Source organism: Falco cherrug, chromosome 5 (assembly GCF_023634085.1).
Source record: "Falco cherrug isolate bFalChe1 chromosome 5, bFalChe1.pri, whole genome shotgun sequence".
NCBI classification, from domain to species: Eukaryota; Metazoa; Chordata; class Aves; order Falconiformes; family Falconidae; genus Falco; species Falco cherrug.
Genome location: NC_073701.1, coordinates 64,462,259 through 64,484,876, shown reverse-complemented (window position 1 = coordinate 64,484,876; position 22,618 = coordinate 64,462,259). Strand labels below are relative to the sequence as shown.

The 22,618-nt window shown below is 43.6% G+C and overlaps 1 protein-coding gene across 1 annotated transcript in view; it reads left to right on the top strand.

Moving 5' to 3' along the window:
- Window positions 1-22,618, top strand: part of ITIH5 (inter-alpha-trypsin inhibitor heavy chain 5) — a 49,697-nt gene that overhangs the window by 12,249 nt on the left and 14,830 nt on the right. The window contains exons 6-7 of the mRNA XM_027815275.2: window positions 7,451-7,620; window positions 8,181-8,297. Of these exons, the coding sequence (XP_027671076.2) occupies window positions 7,451-7,620; window positions 8,181-8,297 (287 nt within the window). The remainder of the gene's footprint in view (window positions 1-7,450; window positions 7,621-8,180; window positions 8,298-22,618) is intronic.

The following is a 22,618-nucleotide window of genomic DNA, read 5'->3' as shown; positions in this document are numbered from 1 at the left end:
TTAATGAATATAGGGCTGATCTGAGTCAACTCAATAGTATTTTTGTTTGCTATTGTCTTTATGAGCTTTGAACTGGGCCTTCAGGCCTTGGGCTCAGCATTTGAGCAGGCTGTCTTCTGGCTCCATATCTCTTGGGAACTGTTTATTTTAAGTGAATTGTTTTTTCCATCCCTCCATGCCAAGGCAGATAGGAAATCCTGCATTTTAGAACATGGGAAGTTCCAAGAGGAAAATCCAAGTTTTGTCAAAGCACGAAGTGCGGTCTGAGTATCTAATTTTACCCCCGACTGTCCTTACTTGTTGTTCAGGCAGCGTAAAGGTAATTTTTTCCAGAGTTAACTAACAGTGAGGAGCACAGGATGCTGTGATTGCTACATGTTGACATGTTGACAAGAAACTCTCACCAAAAAAAGAGGGAGAGTCTGACCTGGAAGTGGGATGCGGAGTCTTGTGGGATTTGAACCTCAGTTACTCCAAGTGACATAATGTCAGCAGAATCAGTGGAGCTGTTCATGTCTGCCAGGTAAAGTTCCTAAAGCATATGAACTGGAGTTAAACTGACTGTTCAGTGTGATCCTGCTGATTTCATCCAAATCACAGTGAAATCAAGGCTCTCAGTGACCTGGACTAGCTTCAGGGTCAAGCCTCATACAGCTAATTAGTCCCTCTGCCATACATCCACGCACTGCATGATAAATGTGCTCTGTTCCTCATTAGGAGAGGAAGGAAGCCTTTTCCACCTATCAAGGAGTATCATAGTGCATAGTGGCATATGGTTTCCTGAAAAACATCTGGCATTGATCAATGTTAGAGACAGACTAAGCAGAGCAGATACACTGTTGGTCTAGTGCAGTATGGAAATTCCTATGACATAAATGACATACAGGGAAAACTCTCATAACTTGCTATCCAAATGGCAATCTGTCAGCATTCTTGGCACCGTGCTTTAGATTTTAAACAGCTCATATGAAAATGGGCCCAAGCTCTAGGATTCCATAATGCTCCCTAGCCAGTAAAACATATATAAAATAGATGTCCCACTGCAGGATGGATAATGCAACTGAAGCTCAGATTCTCTGTGTTTTATCCTTGCTCAGCATTCAATTACAGACCCTTTCTGTTTGGAATTGCCCTATACAGTTGGTGAAATCTGTTAGCTGTGGTGAAATCACTGCTATGGAAGTCATTGAAATGCCAAACACACTTCTGAGGTCCATCATAGGCAGTTGGGAGTGGGTTGTATCTCTGTCAGACCAAGTCCTCATGGGTACTCAGGTGACTGCCACTGAGATAAGTGTATAGGGTTAATGAATTCAGTAGGTTTGCTGAGCTTCTTTCTGATTTGAAGCAAGATGAGATTAGGACATTACCAGCATCCAGACCAAAAAAAAGAAGAAAAAAAAAAAGACACACACCCCCACCCACCCCAACCCCAAATTGACAGAGGGTCTCAGAAGGGTCTAATGCAAGTCACAGAGAAGGACAGCTTGTTTTGAATAGGAGGGAATTATTGCTTGTGACCTCTTCTTGCCAACAAGATCAGTCACACTCAGAGCAGACAACAGGAACTTCCTGCCTTTCTAAACACAAATGCAAATCCCAAGAACACTCCTAGGGAGGGCAAGGCCAAGGCAAAGAGCATTTCACTTGGAAATCCACTCTGTTCCAGTCAGCTGTCATCTTTCAAGCTTGATTCAAAACCCAAAACATCTGAGCCATTAGATCCTCCCTGCAAAGCCTTCTTGCTCATGTGACACCTAGAGACCCAAGAGCATGAGATTTGCACATCCAGTGAGACCTCCGGGGAAGGCTATGTGTTTTTAGGTGAAAGACAGGTGAACTGGAAGTCTAAAATTTAAAGACTGGCTGCTTGGCAGTCTGCAAACTGGGAGTAAACCATCAAGAAGACAGTGTCTGGTCTCTGCTTGAATTCCCGTGGCTTAAAACTCTTCAGTATCACTTGACTGGAAAGCATGATAGCAATCTAGTAAGTGGCCAGCAAGGGATGCCAGACCAGATGCTGCCATACTGTGTTACCTGTGGTGCCCTAAATGACAGGTCATGACTCAAAAAAATGACTGAATAAGGAATGGAGGCCTGCACATTTGAAAATGGTACTGCCTGACTGGTTTGAATTTGAATATGTCATGAAAACTCTTCCTCAGTTTCCTATGTCTACAAAGATGTCTATAGTATCTCAAGGTTAATGGTAAGATGTCAGATTTTGATAAATATTAACAAATTACCTTGAGAGTATTGGTTGAAAAATGTATTGTGACACCAAGTCATCAGTTAAACGGCATTTTGAGTAATATGTCCGAAGTGCCACCAGCCTGAAACCATTGTTGAGGATGTGATGTAGCTTCACAAGTCATTTAAGATACTTTTTTACTCTGACTGACCTGGATAAGAAACTACATTGTATTTCTGAGTATAGCTCCTGAAGATCCAGTGTAGGGTAGGCAAATTAAGTTGAAAATCAAATGCGTTTGTCTTTGGAATCATCTACAGCTTCAAATGATCAGCACCAGCTCTGTACTCTGCTCTGTACTCTGATGTCCATAACCGAAATGCCAACCTATTGTGGCAATAAACACTGTTAATAAAACTAATGAAAAAGACCTCCGTGATAGTTTAGATGACCAAAAGTGGATGAAAGGCTGATCTGCCTTTATTTCATGGACAAATCCTCTTACATTTGTGGTGCTTTCTACATGCTATCCATACAGCCAATGTACCATGCATAGCAGAAAAACAATTTCTCTGTTTAATGGTCATTCAGGATTTGCACTTTTGACTCCACCCAAACTGCTAGTATCCATACAGTCTGTGATGAACAGAACAGACAAAACTTAAAGACCTATAGACAGAAGTTATCCCTTAATGAAAAAGAGTGAAGGACACTCTTTATTTTGCCATTTCTAAAATAGTGCAGAAATCACAGCAGCAGGAGCAGAAGCAGTGAAGAGTCCAGCTCTACCTGGTTTTGGCTGAAAGGGACCAAGACAAAAGGCTGGACTTGGTTCCACAAATTTCCAGTGATTTATGAAAAGTAAAGCTGTGCTTTGCTATAGAGAGACTCTTGGAAAGTCCTGTGTACATCCTCTCTGAATACAGAGCAGAGACAATGTGATGACAGGGTCTTTCCAGGATATTTCCTTTGCCAGTGACTCCTGGTCACACACCTCCATCTGGGAGCTGTATTTTTCCCAAAGGAAGATATTAGGCATGTGAGTTTTGGAAAGTGATCTTTTGGCATGTGCAGGTGTTGTCTTCTGTCACTTCAAATCCCCAAACAGGAGACACTGAGGCCAATGATCCTGGCTTTCTCTGCTGACCTCAGAATGGAGCCATTTTCTGAATGATGTCCTACCCAGCATCCTTTGTGATGACTGTCCTCATCCTTTTGCTCCAGCACAGTGGCATGAGAACTACTTATGGACTTAGGCAGGGAGACACTAGGCTGCTTGAGAATTACTATTTCTCTTCAAAGTCATATGGCTCAGAAAGGTTTTAATTTCTTATCACAGTTGTCTGGAAGTTTCCACGTGTTAGTGGAGGAAGAACATTTGAGCTCTAATCCTGCCTCTTCCAGTCCCCAAAATAATTTAGGTTTACCTGTTCATCATGTAAGGACTACAGTTTCATATGAAAAATGCTTTTTCCTGCTCTGTTTACTTCTTTAGCTGAATTTGGTGGAAAGTTTGTCTAAAGGCCCTGTTAATTATCTCAGCATGAGCACAGACCAGCTCAGGTCTTTGGAGCTCATCCATACTCTGTACGCTGCAATATCTCATAGATTTTCCTTTCTGTCACTTGTTTGAAAAGAACTGGGCCAATAAACAGAGGAGAGTAATTGTAATCCAGATATCAAGTGCTGCCTAAAAAAAGAAACATGGGGGAAAACACAGTAACTGCATTTAAATATACAGAAGGCTACTGCAAGGAGGGAAAGAATACTGTGCTTTCTGTGTCAATAACAGAAAGAACAAGAAGTCATGGGTTTGTAATCCAGAAAAAAAGTTAATTAGACATTGAAAATGTCTAACAGTGAAAAAAAATGAAGCTCTGGAAAGGACTGGCAAGGGCAGGTACTGAGTTCCCATGAATGGAGGTCTGGACTGTTTCCAGACCATGTCATAAAACCAAGTAGGAAGGGATTAGGTCTGTGAACATGGGATGAACTTGATAACTTCTATTATTTATTATCTTCTATCTAATAGACCTAATTTCTATTATTCCAGGGGAAAAAAAGTATTTTGGATCTTGTCCATCAGACTGTTTTTTGATTTTACTCTCCATCCTGGAGACGGGAGATGAACGGCTATGAAGAAGATGGGAGAGCTTCCCCAGCTATTTGTGTCACTGACAATGGCTATGTCATATGCTTTCCAAAGGCAGCCTTGGAAACCTCCTTTCCAGGAGTTCCTAAAGCACTGTCTGTGTTTCAGGGGATGACATTTCTCACCTCCAATGGGTGTTTTGAGGAGTAGTAGAGGAATATAATGTGATCCACATGATCCCATCTAGATTCCGCAGTGCTTTACAGGATGGGATACATGTGATTATGCCCATGTAACAGGTTGGGAAACTGAGGCATGGAGTGGCTACCTACCTAATTCAGATAATTTCAGATGGTCGGAGTCCATAGAAATGCTAGGACTGGCACTCATGTTGTGGTGCGCAGCATACTGTGCTCACCCATCAGTGTACCTATGGCAGAGAAACACAGATATGAAGTCCAAAGGCCACAGCCACAGATGTATACGTGCAGTAGGTATAAGGAGGGTAACCCTGATGTGGTATGGCCAGGCAGCCTAACCAAGGACAATGCTTGCTTTTCAGCAGTTGAGAAGAAGCAATGCAAAACCCTCAAACAGATCACAAAATAGAAATGAACTGTTAAGCCATTTCTATGAATTGTGGATACTTCCCACAAACTGGCAGTTAAATGGGATTTTAGAGTGATAGAAGACAGATGGAAAATCCAGGAAGGCAAACACAAGCAAATCTGATGTATTGTGTGTTAAAAACATATTACATCTGTCGATTCATCAGATCAAAGGGCAGCTATAAAATTAAAAAAAAAATCAAGATAGAGTTAAAATCTTACAGAGCTATTGATTTATGATTTTTTCTTCGACAGGAGAAATCTGAACTGTACACAGATTTTAGAAAAAAATGTCAAAGCTCTGGTTAATCATTTTATGAACCTCCTTTAAGATCCAGCACTAGTGTCCCTAAGTGATTTCAGTGTACTGGCTGCGACTTTTCTCTGTTTCCATCAGGATGAATGGATTGGAATTGGCACAGTCAGAGAAGCCATGATACAGAGTCAGTTCTTGACTTTACTTAAATTCAGTAACATCTGTCATTCAGACTTCTTGGTCAAGACTTTGTTGATGAGTTTGTCTCATGTTCCAGGTCCTCCAACTATAATTTATTTGAGAAGAAGCTGAGCCTATGAGAAAACTTCCCTGACTCAGTAGTATGGTCTTGTGCTTTGTCTGTTCAAAGGCACTCCTAGGACAGCGATAAAAATAAAGCCAAACCACCACGGAAATCACATCCTAAAGTGATGTTGATTTATGACTCTTTCATTCCTTTGTCTAGAAGAGTCTAGATTGTACATAGCACTTTAGGTTTGGCTGATAGTTTTATAAACGCACAAGAAACCCTAGCCCCAGCATTTCTATGGACTTTGACCTATAGGAAGTCAGGTAAGTTAGATAACCACTCCATACGTCCACTTTCCTACTTGTTAAATGGCCTTCATATGTATTCAGTTTTTTAAATCCCTGTGGGATCTAGATGTGAGGTGGATCGTGTTTGATGTTGCATACAGATGACACATTGCATTCCTCCAGTGCTGCTCAGAGCACTTTACAAAGGTGGAGAAATGCCACTTGTCATTACATGGTGTTATAGGAATCCCTGGAAAGGAGCCTTCCAGGACTGCCTGCATCTTGTCATTGTGATCAGTATTGTTAATGGGGTATAGCACATAATTAAAATTATCCTAAAGCAGATGTCTAAGTCTGGCCAGATGTATCATAACCTAATCTCCCCTGACACTCTTGACCTGATCTCCACTGAGCATAATGGGATCCTAGAAAATAAGCTCAGGCTTGCATTGTGAACACCTAAACTGGAACTGAATCTCACCCATCTTTTCTTTTCCCTGCCATACCACAGACTTCTTGGGCCATCTTTGGCAAAGATTTGAGAACACTCCTCCCCAGTATAATTAAGTAGCTCATTGCCACCAATTTTAATCAGCACATGAGCAGATATCATAGAACTTCCATGGCTCAGAGGAGTGTTGGAATAATCACTGTGAGAGTTGAAGCACTCCAGAAGAATATCAGTTGAGAAACTGTTCTGGTGTTTCAATAGCTAGTTAGGATAAGGGGGAAACCCCTCAAAATCTGGCAAAGTTCAAGGCCAAATCTGACCTTTGGTCAGTCTCATGTAGGGGTCCTTATGGACTTCACAGGGAATGAGCAGCTGGCACACCAAGAGTAAGGTGGGATGTTGGCCACACAGAGAGACAAAAAGGAATAGCCATAACCCTCAACTTTAGGAAATGAACACAGCTAACAAGACAAGCAGAGGTTCCTTCAGGGTGACTCAGACCTAAATTATTGTCTTTCTCTGAGATGCCTTCTGAAAGGCACATCTGTCTTCATTGCCTCAGGAACAGCTGTTGGAGATTAGGGTGAGTTACACTGCGGGGATGCAGTTTGCATGACTGCACTAGCAAGTGTTGGATTTTGTCTCAATCAGTAAGACTGAAACTGCAGCAAATACACTGATAACTTTTTGCTGAACATAGTCAGCTGAGTTGTTCAGATGAAGACGTTACATATAAGATGCTTGTCAGATCAAGCAATCAATTAGTCAGGTTAATCCTGACCACCTCACATGCCTACAGTACATTTGAGCAGGTAACTTCAAGAACTCTTTATAATCAACAGTGAGGAATCTACAACATGATTCATCTAATCCTAGAGGAAATGTTTAAACAGGTCACATGAATCATACTTTCATTGACTGGCAGGATCTCAGGTATAGGATCTGAATTTTAGACGTCTAGAGCTGGCTGGATTGAATACCACATGCATGTCTAATGTTGTGTGTTCATTATTTACAGAAAACAATTAACAATCCTACAGAAAATATCTAGCCTTTGAGTTCGGTTCTCCAAGCAGAAGTGAGCACAGGAATTTTGCCTAAACATTTATATCCCTGATAGCATTGCAATGTTGGTTTCAGTTTAGAATTAGAGGGGAGGGGTTATTACATTCTTATCACTGGTGAGCTGAATATCTAAACCTCAGTATGTAACTATGCTAGTTGACCTGACTGCATGGTAATCCTGTGTGTGCTGCTCTTAGACATCTGTAAGACAACGGGGGAAACTTGTAATATTGTGGTTTTATCTCAACAGGTGATGTTTCTCCTCCTCCTTCTACTGTAGTTGGACATACCAAAACCTTAGCTAAAGTTACATTCAACCCCAGTGTTGTCGAGCAAACCAGGATCGCCCGAAATGGCATTTTGGGAGACTTCATAATTAGATATGATGTCAATAGGGAGCTGAGTGTTGGGGATATTCAGGTACTGTACACATGGGTCGTCTTTTCTGTTTTATTAACTGTACCTATGGTGGTTCAATGTCTTTCATGCTCAAATGTCCTAGAAAATGCTTTCCAAGTGAAGGTTGCTTCTCAGTCTTGTAAGAACTATCCGAAATAAAACCAGCCAGTTGGCAGCCACAAGATGGACTTAAAAACCACAGGTACCTACTTCATTGAATTTCTTTTGTATCTACACTTCACTTTATACTGGCTGTATATATTTCTAGAAATAAGGCTAGTTCTCCAAATGCATGTTGGGGTTCTGATCCCTGGGTACATACATTATATCCTTACTACATTTGGAAAGAAACTCCAATGTCCACCATGGAAGGAGATGCAGAGAGCTTCAGTAGGCTCCCTGAGTCTGGATAAACAGGGGACCAGAATTAAGAGAGGTACCAAGGGGCGTTCATTTCCTTCAGTGTAGGCACAAACCTTGAAAGCAGGATCAGGTGTGTCCAACCAAATATACCATAATGATATGTGTGGAACATTGCATCATGATCTACTTTTGATTCCCGACTTCCTTGCTCTCCACAGATTCTTAATGGGTATTTCGTGCACTACTTTGCCCCGACAGATCTTCCTCCATTGCCAAAGAACGTTGTATTTGTGCTTGACAGCAGTGCTTCCATGGTGGGAACAAAACTGAAACAGGTGAGGTCCTTGCATTTGTTATAGACTGGTTGCAAAGAGCTTGGTTCAGACTTCGTCTCATCAGATGGGTTCTTCTACAAAGCGTTTGCTATATCTGAGTTGAAAGGAGGCTCTGAAGACACCTCAAGGTGGATGATTTACTTGCAATGAGAAGTTATCTTGTTAGTGGGACTGGGATGGGGACAAGAAGTGCAGAGGACTTAATCACTCTGTAAAAAAGGCTGGTGCTGTCAAAACTGAGCTAGGATGCTGCAGATAGGATTATCCTGGGCAGTTCCATTCTGAGCAGTTTGAAAAGAGGCAGATTAGGGAGAATTCCCAACAAAGTGCATTCAGGAGACCATTGTATCCAAGCTTAACAGCAGAGAGAAGATACTGCTGTCTTTAAGTTACCTTGGCAAAACCCTTAGCAATGTATAACTAAATGGGTTCTGTTGAAAGAAAGCTAAACTTGTCCTATTTGAGAATATCTTTCAACACAAATCTCAGACATTTTTCCAGGGCACGGATCTTAGCGTGAGCCAACATACCAAGCCAACATCACTGATACTTAAAATCAACCTTTGACATGGATGGTTCAGGCTGGTACCTAAATGTTTTTGCTTCTTCAACACTCTGATCTGGACAGATGAAAACCATCTCCAGTTCAGGAGCCACGTAGTTGGCTTGGAAGGGCACCATGCCAGGGGGAATATGCTCTCTCAACACATTATTATCAGTCTAAACTAGAAGCAGAGATGAATTAAGACTTCAATTTTGTTCTGAATGATTTGACAGATGTATCTCAAGTCTTCACTCACACTGGAGAGTTAAATCCAATTTCCATCTTATTATATCTGTACAGAAAAGGAGAAAAGTCCTGGCAGGGTTAGTATTGTTTCCTTCCATTTGCAGACTTGCTCCACAGGCGTGAGATACAGAGAAGTTGCTTGGCTTCTCTCTGTTGGATGGCCACATCTTTACCTTCTCCTTTCTTACCATGGCTGAGATAATGACGGTGACAAATGACACTTTCCACATAGGTTGACACCAATATGAGGCAGTTTCAGCTTGTACGGATGATGTGATGTTGTAACTCCACTAGAACGATTGAAGGCCAGTGGTTTGGACTTGTACCTTGGACAGTTAAGGAGATGTAATTAGTCCATTCAAGCTCCTTAGCTGCTGCCTGGAACACGGTGACATTTCTGGAAAGTGTGGTTATTTGACAGCCTTTTTTTTCCCCTTGGCCACCAACACTAGCCTAAATGTCCTTGACAAACAGAGACCGTGGTCATTCTCTGACAGTTCTCTGTCTTTGAACAAGGACACTGGGGGTATATATACCTTCCTCTCTCTGCTAAAAACTTTACTATCTGGTTTCAATGGTGATCATAAATCTTAATTTAGAAGCTGTGTTCCCTATTAAATCAAATTATCTCTACTGTGAGCTAAAATGGACTGTGACTTTTATGGCTCATAATTACCTTCCCCAGTGACTGGAGTAGCAAACAGAGTTGTTAACAAACATACCTAGTACTATGCTGAATGAGGTCTTGAATGAAGATGCCTTTGAATCTTTACAAATTCCTGTGGACAGAGCCTGGCTCTTGGCTTTCTGCTATCCTTCTGTTGAAAAATGTCTGCATTGCCTCACAGGGTAAACAGATGCTGCACAAATGCACCCAGTCCTGCATGCTGAAAGCAGCCAGCCAGTGACACAGTGCTGAACCAGGGAGATTAAGACTCTGAAGGGCTTTGGTACTGGCGTGAGCTGTGCAAGTAGTGCCTTGGGTCAGCAGATTAGCCCTGTACTATGAAAGCTTTTATTCTCATCCTGAGCGTATTAGGGCTTCTTTTTCATATACTTACTAGAAACAACATGGCTGTTAACCCTTGAGGGTCTACTTCATAGCCTAGCCAGCTCCTACTGCTAAAAGTACATGAATCTCAGGCTAATTAGCTACAAATAGGTGCCTCTTGAGCCTGAAGCGAGAGATGTGTCTAGCCAGAGCCTTTTTTGAGGGTATACCCAACTTTTTGCCTGTTACCTCAGTATGGTAATTTTTTATGGAGAACCAATGGTATGTTATGGAGGAGTGCTATGTGCAGGAAGTGCTTGTCTTCCTTTGATATCAGCTGCTCCAAAAAATAGAACTTCATGGAATTATGACCCAAATCATAAATCTCCCACATAGATTAGTCAAGGAAAGACCAAAATCTAGGTCTGGCTGAATAATACGCTTCTTTTGGTACACTAAGAATGTATGATCAGTTACAGCCATGGATCATGTCTGCTCAGTGGCCTTTTTACACAAGTGTTGTTGTTATTAAGATGTTTGTTAAATTACAGACACATCCCCTGGTGGCAGGATACATCTGAGCAGAGGAAATGCCTCCTTTTCTTCTTTTCTCTTGGACTCTTGCAGCTGTGCTAATCTATGGTGATGTGTAGAGAGCTGGGAATTCCCATGGGCCTGTCTTTCCTCATTTCTCTCTACTAAGTCACATGCAAGATCAGCTAAAAATACAGTCAGCACTTGTAAAGAATGCTCTTGTGAGTCAGCTGCAGTAACTGTGGCAAAGGACAGTTTTTAGGGTTGTAGGAGAAACATCAACTGTGCACCCTTTTCTACAGTAACTCAAGGAGATTTTGTACTCTTCTGTCACCTTTCTTCATGAAGATAATGGCAAAGTGACTCAAATGGGGTCAGGATTTCATGCACCCTACATTTCCTACAGTCTAATTGTGAGTAATTTCTCTTTTCGTCTCCCAAGGTTTTCCTTTTCCTCCACAAATTTTTATCTGTTTGTGCCACCCTTTCCTTCCTAAGGTATCTCAGTCTTTGAAGCAACAAGATGTTCAGACCCAGTTGCAAACACAGATAGTGAGACTGGTTGATCAGCTGAAGTAAAATCATTAAGACCTTTGAGACATTGCCCTCACATCACTGAGACATGTTTTAGCTTTGTGGGGAAGATCAGCTAACATGCATATTCCTCCTGCAGTTTTCACAGCCTCTGAACTCTTTTGATGTCTAGCAGACTCCAGGTGTTACAGCAGTTGACCTCCACTGAGAGTATGGGCCTCTGTGACAGTCACCTTCTAGCACTGGCAGGGAGATAAAAGTTCAGGAAGAGAAAACTCTTGAACATGATGGTAAAAATATTCTTCATGTATTCAAGACTTTGCACGGTATTACTGCTGCCCCACTGGCAAGGAAAATAGTGGTTTTGCCCTCATGAGCTTTGTTCCTTCATTTGCAAAGAGACAGTAAGCTCCACATGGAATAGTTGCTTTTAACAGGAGCCAGAAGACCCTGGGGAACAGGTTGTATCTGCAGAGTTTACCGGGAAGCAAAATGATTTCCCCTTCAAGCAGTCTGGCCTGCTGAAATTGTGGTACCTTGGGCCAGGTAGAGGGTGATGTAAAAGTTTTACTTTGGTATAACTAAAAGAAAGAGGGGCCAGTTATAGGTTCACCACCTTGTGATTACGATGATTGTCCCCAGCTTCACTAAACACAGTGAAAAAGAGCCTTTATCAGCCTGCAGTTCAGTGTTATAGAACAAGCATGTTCCAAGCTATGAATGTGTCCACAAAAGATGGATTTGCAAATATTTTGCAGACAGGAGGTAAGATGTAGTTGTTTCAACCACAGATCCATTTCACCTTACCTTTCCCACAGGCAATAAATGCCCATACACTCAGTTAAACAGCTGGCCACACCGCAAGCCTGGCAACTTGTCAACGGTAGTGTGCCAGACTGTAATTTTCTTTGAGGTTAATTGCTCTAAGAGGAACTCAACTGAAACTGGGACCTGGTGCGTATTTGCAAGTGCTTCAGTTTTATTGGCTGCATCCATCCAAGGGACACTGTCGGTACCCTTGATCTGTGACCCACACTGTCTGAACCCTTCTGAGTGCCTTATAGGCACATATCCCTAAAGCTCCATGCTTCAGCACACAGGCTCCCTCTGAGTAGTTTCAGGGTGGTGAGAGAGCAGACAAACACCTGAACGCTTGATGTTCTCACTCCAAACCCCACTGACTACTGCTGGTTGCTGCAGAGCTGGCCACAGGTCAATTGACTACTAGTCCAAATAATGTCTGCTGCCCAGGAGAACAATGTGAAATCATCAGGGGACTTTTGAAAAAAATGCTAATTCTAATTACAGCTTTTAGCAGGTTTAAAGGTACTGTGAAGAGAGAAGATTTGTCAGCTTTCCCATTTCTGTTGGAAGGCAACAGCCTTAGTGAACGTGGAAGAATCTCATGCAGCTGCCTCCTACTCAGAAATAAACAGCAGCAGTGCCATCTCAGTCCTGTTTGTAGATGTCAATGTGGCATATAGGATCTGCTACACTAAATCAGACATCAGATCCATATAGACTTTAATTGCCCAGCTTCCAAGAAAGATGCAAGTACTTGTTATGCAGCAGAATAATCTGCCTTTCCTAAACCCTAAAACTTACAAGTAAAGACAGGGCCACAGAGGAACAAGTAACCTTCAGAACAAGATGCCCTCAGGTATTCAGGACAGGGAGCATCTGCTTCTGGTCTCGGGACTAACAACCAGTGTGCCCCCAGCAGATTTTCTCCATGTTGAGGTAGCAGAATTAGAGACAGAATTTCTCAGGAAAAGCCCAGCCCACCTGTAAATGGCCAGTCCTTTAAATGGGTTCAGAGTACATAGGATACAAAGGCAAGTGCAGAGTTTAGCATGGAAATGCTGCTGAGGCTTGAACTGAAACCCCATGAAGACACTGAGAACTCTACCAAGGCTTTCAGTTGGAATTTTGCTGAAATTCATCAAAGGATGAACTGAAAACAGGTGCTACTCTAGGGGCAGACATAGCCTAGTGATCACCAAACAAGTCCAGAGTGAAAAGGAAGGAGCTAAATCAAGCTAGGAAGTCAGTCAGTCCATGGATCAGGGTTGTTGAGGTCTATGACCAGGCACAGCTGTGACAGAGACAGCTACAGCATAACCCTTGGTCTGAGACTCGGGCAGGACTGAGGGCTCAGGCTGGAGCTTAACTGGGCAGGAGTGTGGGTGGAGGCCCCAGGTGAGGCTGGTCAGAGCCATTAAAGCCTATTAGTACACTTAAGCCTCTGGCACATGCATACAAGTCTGTGAAGCTATTGATCTGGGATTTTTTAAAAGTCTTTTCCAGGACAAAACCCTGCATTTTTCCAGTTGCTGGAGCAATATGTGGAAGCCAGACTTGGCTTCCATTTGTGTTTTTGTCATAGATCCGTTAAGGGAACCTAGGATTTTCTTTGTCTGTGCTTGTCTTTTTGCAGAGCCTCGTCTGGTTAGCTGGCAAACCCGTGGGTGGGTTTATGGCTGTACAAGTTCCCCCAAATCTAAAAGACACTTGATCTTTGCTAAGACTTAAACCATTAGGCTAACTCTGCTTGCAACAATACTGCTATTTCCAAGTAAATACCCCTTCACCCTAATACGGGGTGTGTACTATACATTGCTCAACCAGGACAGTCTGTTTCTAACTGTGAAGAGCAGCTGAGGCTCAGAAGCACTTGTGAGATCTTGTGTGGAAGCCTGCTGGAGCGAGGCCTGCCGTGTTATGCTACTGTATGAAGTCATCAGTATTCATGGGCAGTTCTGGCTCTAAGGTTCGCGTGATGTAATTTGAGGTCCCTTGGGAACGAGGGATGTGGTACTTAGTACCTGTGTCATGAGGAGAGAGCTTTTGCTTGGATAGTTACACCTTATGTAGTGACTTCATCTTCAACTCCTCTCTGCAGAACTTTGGTTCAAAGACTTGGCCTGTGCTCATGTCTGAGGCAGTGGCTTGGGACAGAAGTTGGCAGGGGAAGGGTTGGGGGCAGAGATGTGCAGGAGAGAGTGGGGATTCTGGAGCTGGAGATGATGAGGGGATTTGGAAATGGGGAAAATCAGAAGGGGGCAGGTGTTGGAGAACTGTGAGGGCCCTGTGGCAGACAGGCAAATGTGGGAAAACAGGCAAATTTGGTTTTTTTGAAGAACAACTACATGCTCTTGTATTGCTTAATGCTAAACCTGAGGAAAAGTGCTGGGTCTTTGCTCTGACCAGCCATTATCACCATCCCTCACTCACTGAAGATGAAAATGGGAAAGTTGCATCTAAAAGCAAGAGATATCACAGTTCAAGGAAAAAGGGTCAGGGCTATGAGAGGAGGTGGCTACAGAGTCATGTCCTCTGCAGAGGGGTAACAGATACTTCATCCCTGTGGAAGTTCAGTACTCCTTTTCATGGAGAAATAACATCTCCTCCTGGAGTAGGAATGGCACAATCTCTCCTTGGTGAAATAGCAGAGATCTTTTCTCTGTGAAGAGGGACATGTCTCTATGGAGGAGCAATGCACATCTCTTAGCAGATTACACACACAGGTAAGATGTTCTGAGAAGGGGCTAGAAAGCCTCAGACCTGGCAGGCTTCTGACTGCTGTGGCATCCACTCTGGAAAAGTGGGTACATGATGAAGAATGGAGGCTAATTGATACGAAAAGCATAGGGACCCATGTTTCAGCTCAACTCCTGCTGTATGGCGCAGCAGCTATTGACTGCTGAAATGGTGGGGGTGTGCTATGGATAGCCTCTTGGGCACGGCAGCTCTTCCCAGCACTGTGTTGGCAGCTGATCTGTGTGGCAGAGAATGAAAGTCCCGAGTTGTCGGAACAGTGTCTGTGCACTGGATCTAACTCCATCTTCTGAGGATGGGCAGAGGGAGAGATGTCAAGCTCTGCATTGAGGGCATGGAGAGCTTTTCCCTTGGTGTTGACCTTTTTGCCACTAACTGCATGGAAATAGTTTGTCACGCTGACAGGGTTGGGGTTTGAGTGTCTGACTGGCATGTTATGGGATAAGATCCCACTTAAAATGAGCTAAGTTCAAGATGAGAATGTGGCCTTCATAGACTGCTGTGTCAGTCTGGCTGCCTGCCCAGGTAGCCCCATTGTTTCCAGTGGGGTTATTTCAGTATGGCATTGTGGGCAGCCTTTAAGCTTTTCCCTTTGACTTATTGTACAGAAATATTTACTGCTCCAACTGTAATCCATACTGCAGTATTGATAAGGATTTTAATGATGCTTGGTGTTGATAAGAGCTTGCCTCCTTCAATCTTTGTATAGACATTTACTTATATCCTCAGTGCTGCAATAAGGCTACAAAGGTTGAGCATCTACTCAGCCCCCTGGGTACATGTAACTCCAGTTCCTGAGAAATCAGATCATCTTGCAGTTTTTCATGTATTTATCCTCACTATGCTGTTGGGTGCTAAAGAAGTGAGTTACCCCAACTCATATCTAAACTTGCCCACAGCCTTGAAGACAGTTTTCCACTGAGCAGAAATCCAGTGATTAAATGTCCTGGAGAAATGTGGAGCTAAGTAGTTTACTCAGTGTTGAATGGAAAATCTTTTTCAGAAAAGGCAATAGAAACAGTTGCTCTAAATGATGGAGCATTTCTTTTCCAGACCAGGAAATTACAAAGCAACTTTTCCTAAAGCCTTATAGGGTGTCAGCAATGTTCAAGTTATTAGCAAGGGATCAGTCATATGCAGGCGGGAGAGGCTGGGCCATGGACTGGATACAGACCTTTATTGTCCAGAGCTCCACAACCAAACTCCATCCTGTCACAGGCCAGTGTCAGTGTAAAACAAAATGCCTGTTGTCCAGAATTGCGAAGGAGTTTTCCTTGGTTACGCGATCAGTGTCTGCCAGGAAGAAAGCACAAAGATACATTGACAGGGAGAGGGTTAGTTGCAGTTCCTGAACTGTACAACGCTCCCTGCAGAGGAAGAAAGGGCAGATTGTCTTCCCCAAGAGGGGGAATGGAGGAAGGTGAAAAAATCCAAGGATACACTTCTGGGTTAAACCTAATTTTTGGTACAAAAGTCCCTCTTGCTGGCAACTGGCATGTGATCTGCATTACGTGTGCAGAAAGGAAACTGGGACGTAGAGGAAAGAAAAACTGATGTGATGTGGCTTCAGACCTAGCAGGAATGCCACTGCACAAACCTTTGCTCCCTCTGTACCTCAGCTACTCCCTGTTAAGTGGCAGTGGTGCTCACACAGCCTTTCCCTTGGCTATTGGATCCCAAACCTGCTCTATGGCAGTACCTTGTCTGACCTCAACAGCATTGTTTCAAGTGTGACTTTGATGCCAGCCTTTCCTTAAGTCACAGTTTTAATCCCTCTGACAGACTATGGGCAGATTTGACCAGATATTGCTGTTGTAGCTTGGAAAAAAACAGCTCAGGACCTTTTTATCAGCTGCCTGTGCCTGGAAAGGGAAAGATATGAACCAAAGCATATTGAAGGTGAGGGGCGAGCTCTTCTGTTTTTTCTCCTTGTGCTTCCTTGCAGTGTTTTGCCAAACAACATATTTACTTGTACTTTTCTCCTTCTCACTGTAGGAGATCTGGTTTCAGAGCCTTTCTCTGCATTGTTGTACTCTCAGAGCTCTGCGCTTCTAGTTCCCTTTGAGCTTACATCTTGTGCCTTAGCTCCTTTCTTGTCAAATACGGTCTCTCACAGGGGATCTGGAAGGACAAAGTAAAGGCTACTGAAATTTTGTCTTCTAGTTTTGGCATCCTTCACCATATGGTTGCAGATGCTCCCACGTCTATTATATGCAGATTGTTCTTGTGCATCCCTCAGCTGACAGGCACTGCTTCCCAGAGGTTTTGGTTGTGAATGCTTTTCTCTCTGCTAGCCATGCTCTTTAGACTGACGATCTTGAGCCCATGCAGTTCCCTGGTGCTGGCTGAAGCTGGAAAGGGGCTGTGTCGCTGGTGTTGATGTCTCACTGCCCAGCCCTTGCGAGGGCAGATGGCAGCTGTATTTGGGCGTGCAGGGTGCAGCCGAGGATTGCTGAGTGATCTGAGAGGCACTGGTAGGGTGGGTGCTGGGAGAGCTCCCTCTGCATCTGGAAGCTATTTCCAAGAGGGGCTGAGTTACATTACAGTGCTGCAAAGACCCACTATGCTTACAAAATTGGATTCAGCATGAACTGAAAGTCTTTTTATTTTGATTTTTTTTTAATGGGCTGGCATGAAGCTGTGGGCCTAAGATGAAGCACTTACAAGCGCTCCTAGGCAATGGAAAGTGTGAATACGTGGCCTTGGGACATGCATTATAATGAGGTGCTTGAATTCCCCTCTTGCTTCATAGCAAGGCCAAAGTCTGGCAATGCCACAGTGTCTAACAACCACACATTGTGTCCCTTTGAACTGCAAAGCTTTCAGGGTAGCCAGGCTTCACCCTCACCCTGCTTCTCAAACAAACAAGAGACTGTAAGAGAAATGTCACCAGGACTCACATTCTTCCTAAAAGGTACCCAGATGGTTTGACATCATCCCAGATGTCTCTGAGGCAGCTCTTTGACCCAAGGAAGGACTGAAGGCTCTCGGCTCTTCCATGGGAGTGTGCCTTCCCATGCTTTGCTCCACTAGTGTTTAAGCAAAGGGAGTTCTGTCAGAGCTAGCCCCAAGGGCCAGGTACAAAGGGGACAATTCCCAGCTGAAGTGAGTGTAGCTGTGGGAGTTCTCTTCCTGCGGTTGCTGGGGGTCATACAGCCCCAAGTCATCTTGACTGTGATGCAGGGCCTTTAGCAAGCAAGAACCAGGAAAACAGCAGTTTTGTTGCATGTCCAGGTATTGGTGCAGAGGTGACAATGAAGACCAGAGTGGTGGCCTTGTCCCTGACCTTGCACCCTTGAGAAGACACCGTTTGCACATCAGTCATTTAGACAGTGCAAGCCCATCTTCAGCTTCTCATCATTTCCAAAGCACAGACATAAACTGTGATCACTCTCTGGCAGCCACGGTCACTCCACCTGTCCCCAGCCTTAGACCATGATTGTTCTGCTCCAGGTTTGGGGAATGCTATTTTGTAGCCCTGGAGAAGGATGTTTTAAGCTCTAGGTTGCAGCTGTGCTGACAGCTCATTCATCAGCACAGTTTCTCAACTCAAATGCATTGGAGTGGCAATTCAGTCTCTACCTCTCAGCTAAATTTTATCCACGCTAATTTGAGGGAAACAGAGGAATCTTCCCCCATGGAGCTATCCTCTTTTAATCCTCATTTAAAACTTGTCTCTGACAGCTAGAACCATTCCTAGTTGGCAAAAATGGATTTATTTCCCCACCGCCCCCAGCCATTCTCTATTGTTACTTCCTGCCACCCTCTCCTTTAAGCCTCGCTCCACCCTTCACACAAAAATGCATCTACCCAGGCAAATATGTTGGGAGAAGTGTTTCACCTTGCAGCACCTAGCACAAAGATGCTGGACCCTTAAACTGTTTTTCCTAGGTGGGAGTGGCTTAGATCTGTGCCCAGCTCAGCCCCCAAATGGACCAGTGTTGGATGCACAGCCTTGGAGGAAGGATCTGGCCCTCACCAGGGAAGAAATGGTTAATTTTCTGCCTCGCAAGAGAGTGCCTTGGCATGAATTTCAGTGCAATGAGTCACTAGGGCCTGTCGGGAGTGGAAGTGCCGAGACCCCATCGGCAGCAGAGCAGCTTGGGAATCCCACAGCAGCCTCAGCCCTTGGCTCCTCTGAGCCAGGAGATGTTCCAGCTGTGGCCTTACAAGGCCAGAGCAAGAAACCTGCTGCTGTGTCCCGACTGAAGCCTTTGCCAGCACTCTCTTCATGAAATGCTTTGCAAATCCTTGCCTGGAGGCTGGAAGAGAAGGCTGGGCACCAGGAGCACTCCGGCATAGCTGCGTACTTAAGGATTTCAAGCAGTGCACTTTTACCAAGACATTCCCCTTACTTAATGTCACTTTTGCCTGCCAGCTCCTGAATCATATCCAGCCCTCCAGAGGGAGGTCACGTCTCTCTCACAGACCCGTTTATGGGCAAGGAATATTGGTAGCAAAGCCTGTGTTGCCACCCTGTGAGGGCTGCAGCCTTTAGAATAAACCTGGAGGTACTTATGGGCTGGGAGGAGAAGTGGAAACACATACAATGAGTCGGGCAATTCAGAACACTCTGGGAGTGGTGGAGAGCCAGTTTAGCTCCTTTTGGCTCCAGTAAGCACTTTAATGCTCAGGACTGGGCAGGATTTGATCTTGAGGTGAATCTCACCTTCTTTATACTTGAGCTGCTTGGCCTTTTGGAGGCAATGCTGGGAGACAGGCACTTCCAGACAATGACTCAGCCCATCCTAAAACCTATCCAAAACAGACGGGAATGAATTACCCTCTGGAGGTGTCTTCCCCTGCCTAGAGAGGGTTTAGATGCAATGCCCAGCTTTCTGATGACTGAATTGGGAGAGCTGACTCCCACCCTTTATTTTTACTAGGGATGAGGTTAAAGCTACAGGTCAATGAACCATATGGCCTCTGTCATTCTGTTTGCTTTGGAGCAAAACCACATGCGCACACACACACACATTTGTACATATGTTTGTGTGTGTATATATGTTACATAAATTCAAAGGGTTTTTGTTGATGTTGCAGAGGCAAGCACATGATAGAGATGCCAGAATCCAGGCTGTCTGTGCGTGCGCATTAAATTATGGCAGAACTGTTCCCTGGGAAAAACTGACTTAAAGTCCATGGAAATGACTAAACTGTGACAAAAATAAGAGAAAAAAAGGAAAGAGAGAATTAAATAAAGGGAGAGAGAGTTGGTCCCAGCCCTCCATTTGGCGCCTGTATGAGGGTGTGGGGAAGTGCTGTGTTTTCTAGGAAAGTCTGCTTCAGTTCTTCCTGACCTATTCTGCTGTTCTAGCTCGGATGCTGTGTGCATCAAACTACACTGCTGCTCTGTGTTGTTTCACCTTTTCTTTTCCTCTACTTTTGGCTGAACACAGGCAAGAATGTCAAAAGCAATTTCTGAGCACAATGGAGGTGAGATGTAGTCTCTCTGCAAGAAGGCCAAAGCAAGACTGTTTTTCCTCTTGCCTTGTTCTCAGAAACAATAGAGCTGTTTGGGTCCAATAAATCCCTCTGAGAAAAGTGCAGTCTGACAGAATTGCAAAAAACTGAAAAGAGGCTTTTTTGTAATGGGAAATGTAAAGTGATGTTAATTGTTATCAAAGCTATAATACGGATAATTGGAATTGGGGAGTTTCACTCTAAATCATTGCTACTAGGCACCTCTGTTTCTCTCTCTTGCCTACCCTAGGGGGGGAGTAGAGGGGGGATGTTTCATGTAAGGAGCTGTTGTGGTCTCCTTATTTCTTGCTTTACTGTCCTGCCCCAAATTTCCTTCAGCAGAGGTTGGTATGAAGGCCTGATCACATGCACACAGGATAGAAGGTTCTCCATTTTCACTTTCTGCTTACTTTATTTGATCTGATTTTTTGAGGGACAAATGCATGGGCCACATTTGTAACCATGGAATAAATCCAAAAGAGCTTTTCTCCACTGTGTGATTGCTGCTTTGCATGCCTGAAAGATGGTTTGGCCTACTTGATCAAGAGCTGGAAACTTCAAGTTTTGGAAAGCTCTCCATTTGTAGCCTTGGCATCATTACTGAAGTAGTCTATGCCTCAGTTTTCGCTTCTGTAAAATGGCACTGTGAATGTTTGAGGGTCTTTCTGTAGGGTTATGTTATGCATTATCTGATGCTTTTTTACAATACAAGGGCTCCTGTAAAAGAGGAGGTGAGAGAGGAGCATAAAACCCTCCCTTCTTTTGCAAATAACTGCTATTTAGCTCATCTTAGCAAGTTCTCTATGGGCTGTTAGACTGAGGAGACAGCCTTCATGTTTGGGGCATGCATTCATCTTGAAGGTTCATTTGGTGCACGCATGATGTGAACCTAATGGGGTTCTCCCCTTTGAAAAAAACCTCTTCCACCAGCATTTGGTTTAGTAGTATTATCTATGAAACATTCATTAAATGCATGGTGGTGAGACGTGGAGCAATGTTCCAGCTAAGCAAACGGAGGGATGAATCCTGTGATCCCTATAGAGGAAAACAGTTTATACAGAGGACAGAAACAGGCAGGGCAGGACTCCAGACCTGGCTCCAAAATGTTTGAAGCTATGGGAAATATTCCCCTTAGCTTTAGATGGACTGGAAGCCAAGTCACCAGCTGGGAGGATTAGAGATTCCACTGCGGTGGGTAATTTGTTTGTGGTTGCATCATTGCATCATCAGCTTCAATGCAGAATCCAGAGGGATATTGATGACACAGCTTGATCAGTCCTTTGAGCTCCTTTCCAAATTGTCTTTACATAGCAACATCAGCCATAGGGATACGTGGTTTCCAGCACTGCTGATTAGCTTTTTTATTTTTTCTTAACAAGCCCTTCACATATTTCCCTGATAGGCATGAGAGAAACCTTTAAATGATGAGAGAAACCTTTAAATGTTGTTGAGTTTACCGTATTATATCCCGCATAGCGTGCCTTAGAATTTGAAAGGCTTAATGGTGACAGAGCTGAGAAACTGCTGATCCCTATACTTACAGATATTGTTGCCTTGTATTCCTCTCATGTGTTTTGCCTCCAAATATAGGGTATGTTTACATGGACAGAGGCTGCTTTTGGGCATCTTCTCTCAGCTGGTCTTACTAAGCTGAAGTTTGTCTCCATGTGAACACAGCTGCATGCTTGCTAAATCAAAGATTTCACACTGGGGAGAACTGGACACATCTGCACTCTTCCACTTGGCTTATCCTCAGTGGTCTGTCTTTCCCATCACCCAGGAACCTTAACCTCTCTGTCTATGAGCTCATCTTGATACCAGTTTCTCTCACTCTGGTTGCCTGGATTTATATAGAATGATGAACAGCAGAGCAATGTAACATTGGCGTATTGGTGAAAAACGATATGCCCAGGACAGAACTAACTAGCAGGTAGAACCTGCATTCATTAGTCAGGGCTTCTTTTTGTATCTTATTCATTTGAACATATTAGCTTAAACATTTGTTAATTGCTGGAACTATTCTTTGGAATACATATCTACCAATTGGTATCCTAATTGTGAACAGAGCGTGTTCACCCTTGACATATTTAGAGGTATTTAAACTTACAAGAAACCTTTTTAACTATTTGTCACTTACAGCTTACTGCAGGTCTAGAGGGCTTTAGAAGAACTCCACGAGGTTTTTGGTATTAGTCAAAATTATTCAGTATCCCTTAGTTTAAAGAATGGTTGTCCCAGTCACAGGGAGCTTTGATCCTAATTGTTGTGCATGATTTTTAAGCTTAGTTAGGCCTAGACATGTGTCTCACAGCTTTGCAGGATCTTTTGGGCAAGAGTTGTTCTTTTGTCTTATATTTGCGTAGCGCTTGGGACCACAGAGGTCAGGCCTTGAGACAGGGAAGGACATTCCAATTTTTTTCATAAGCTAAACTGGCAGTGTAGGAATATCTG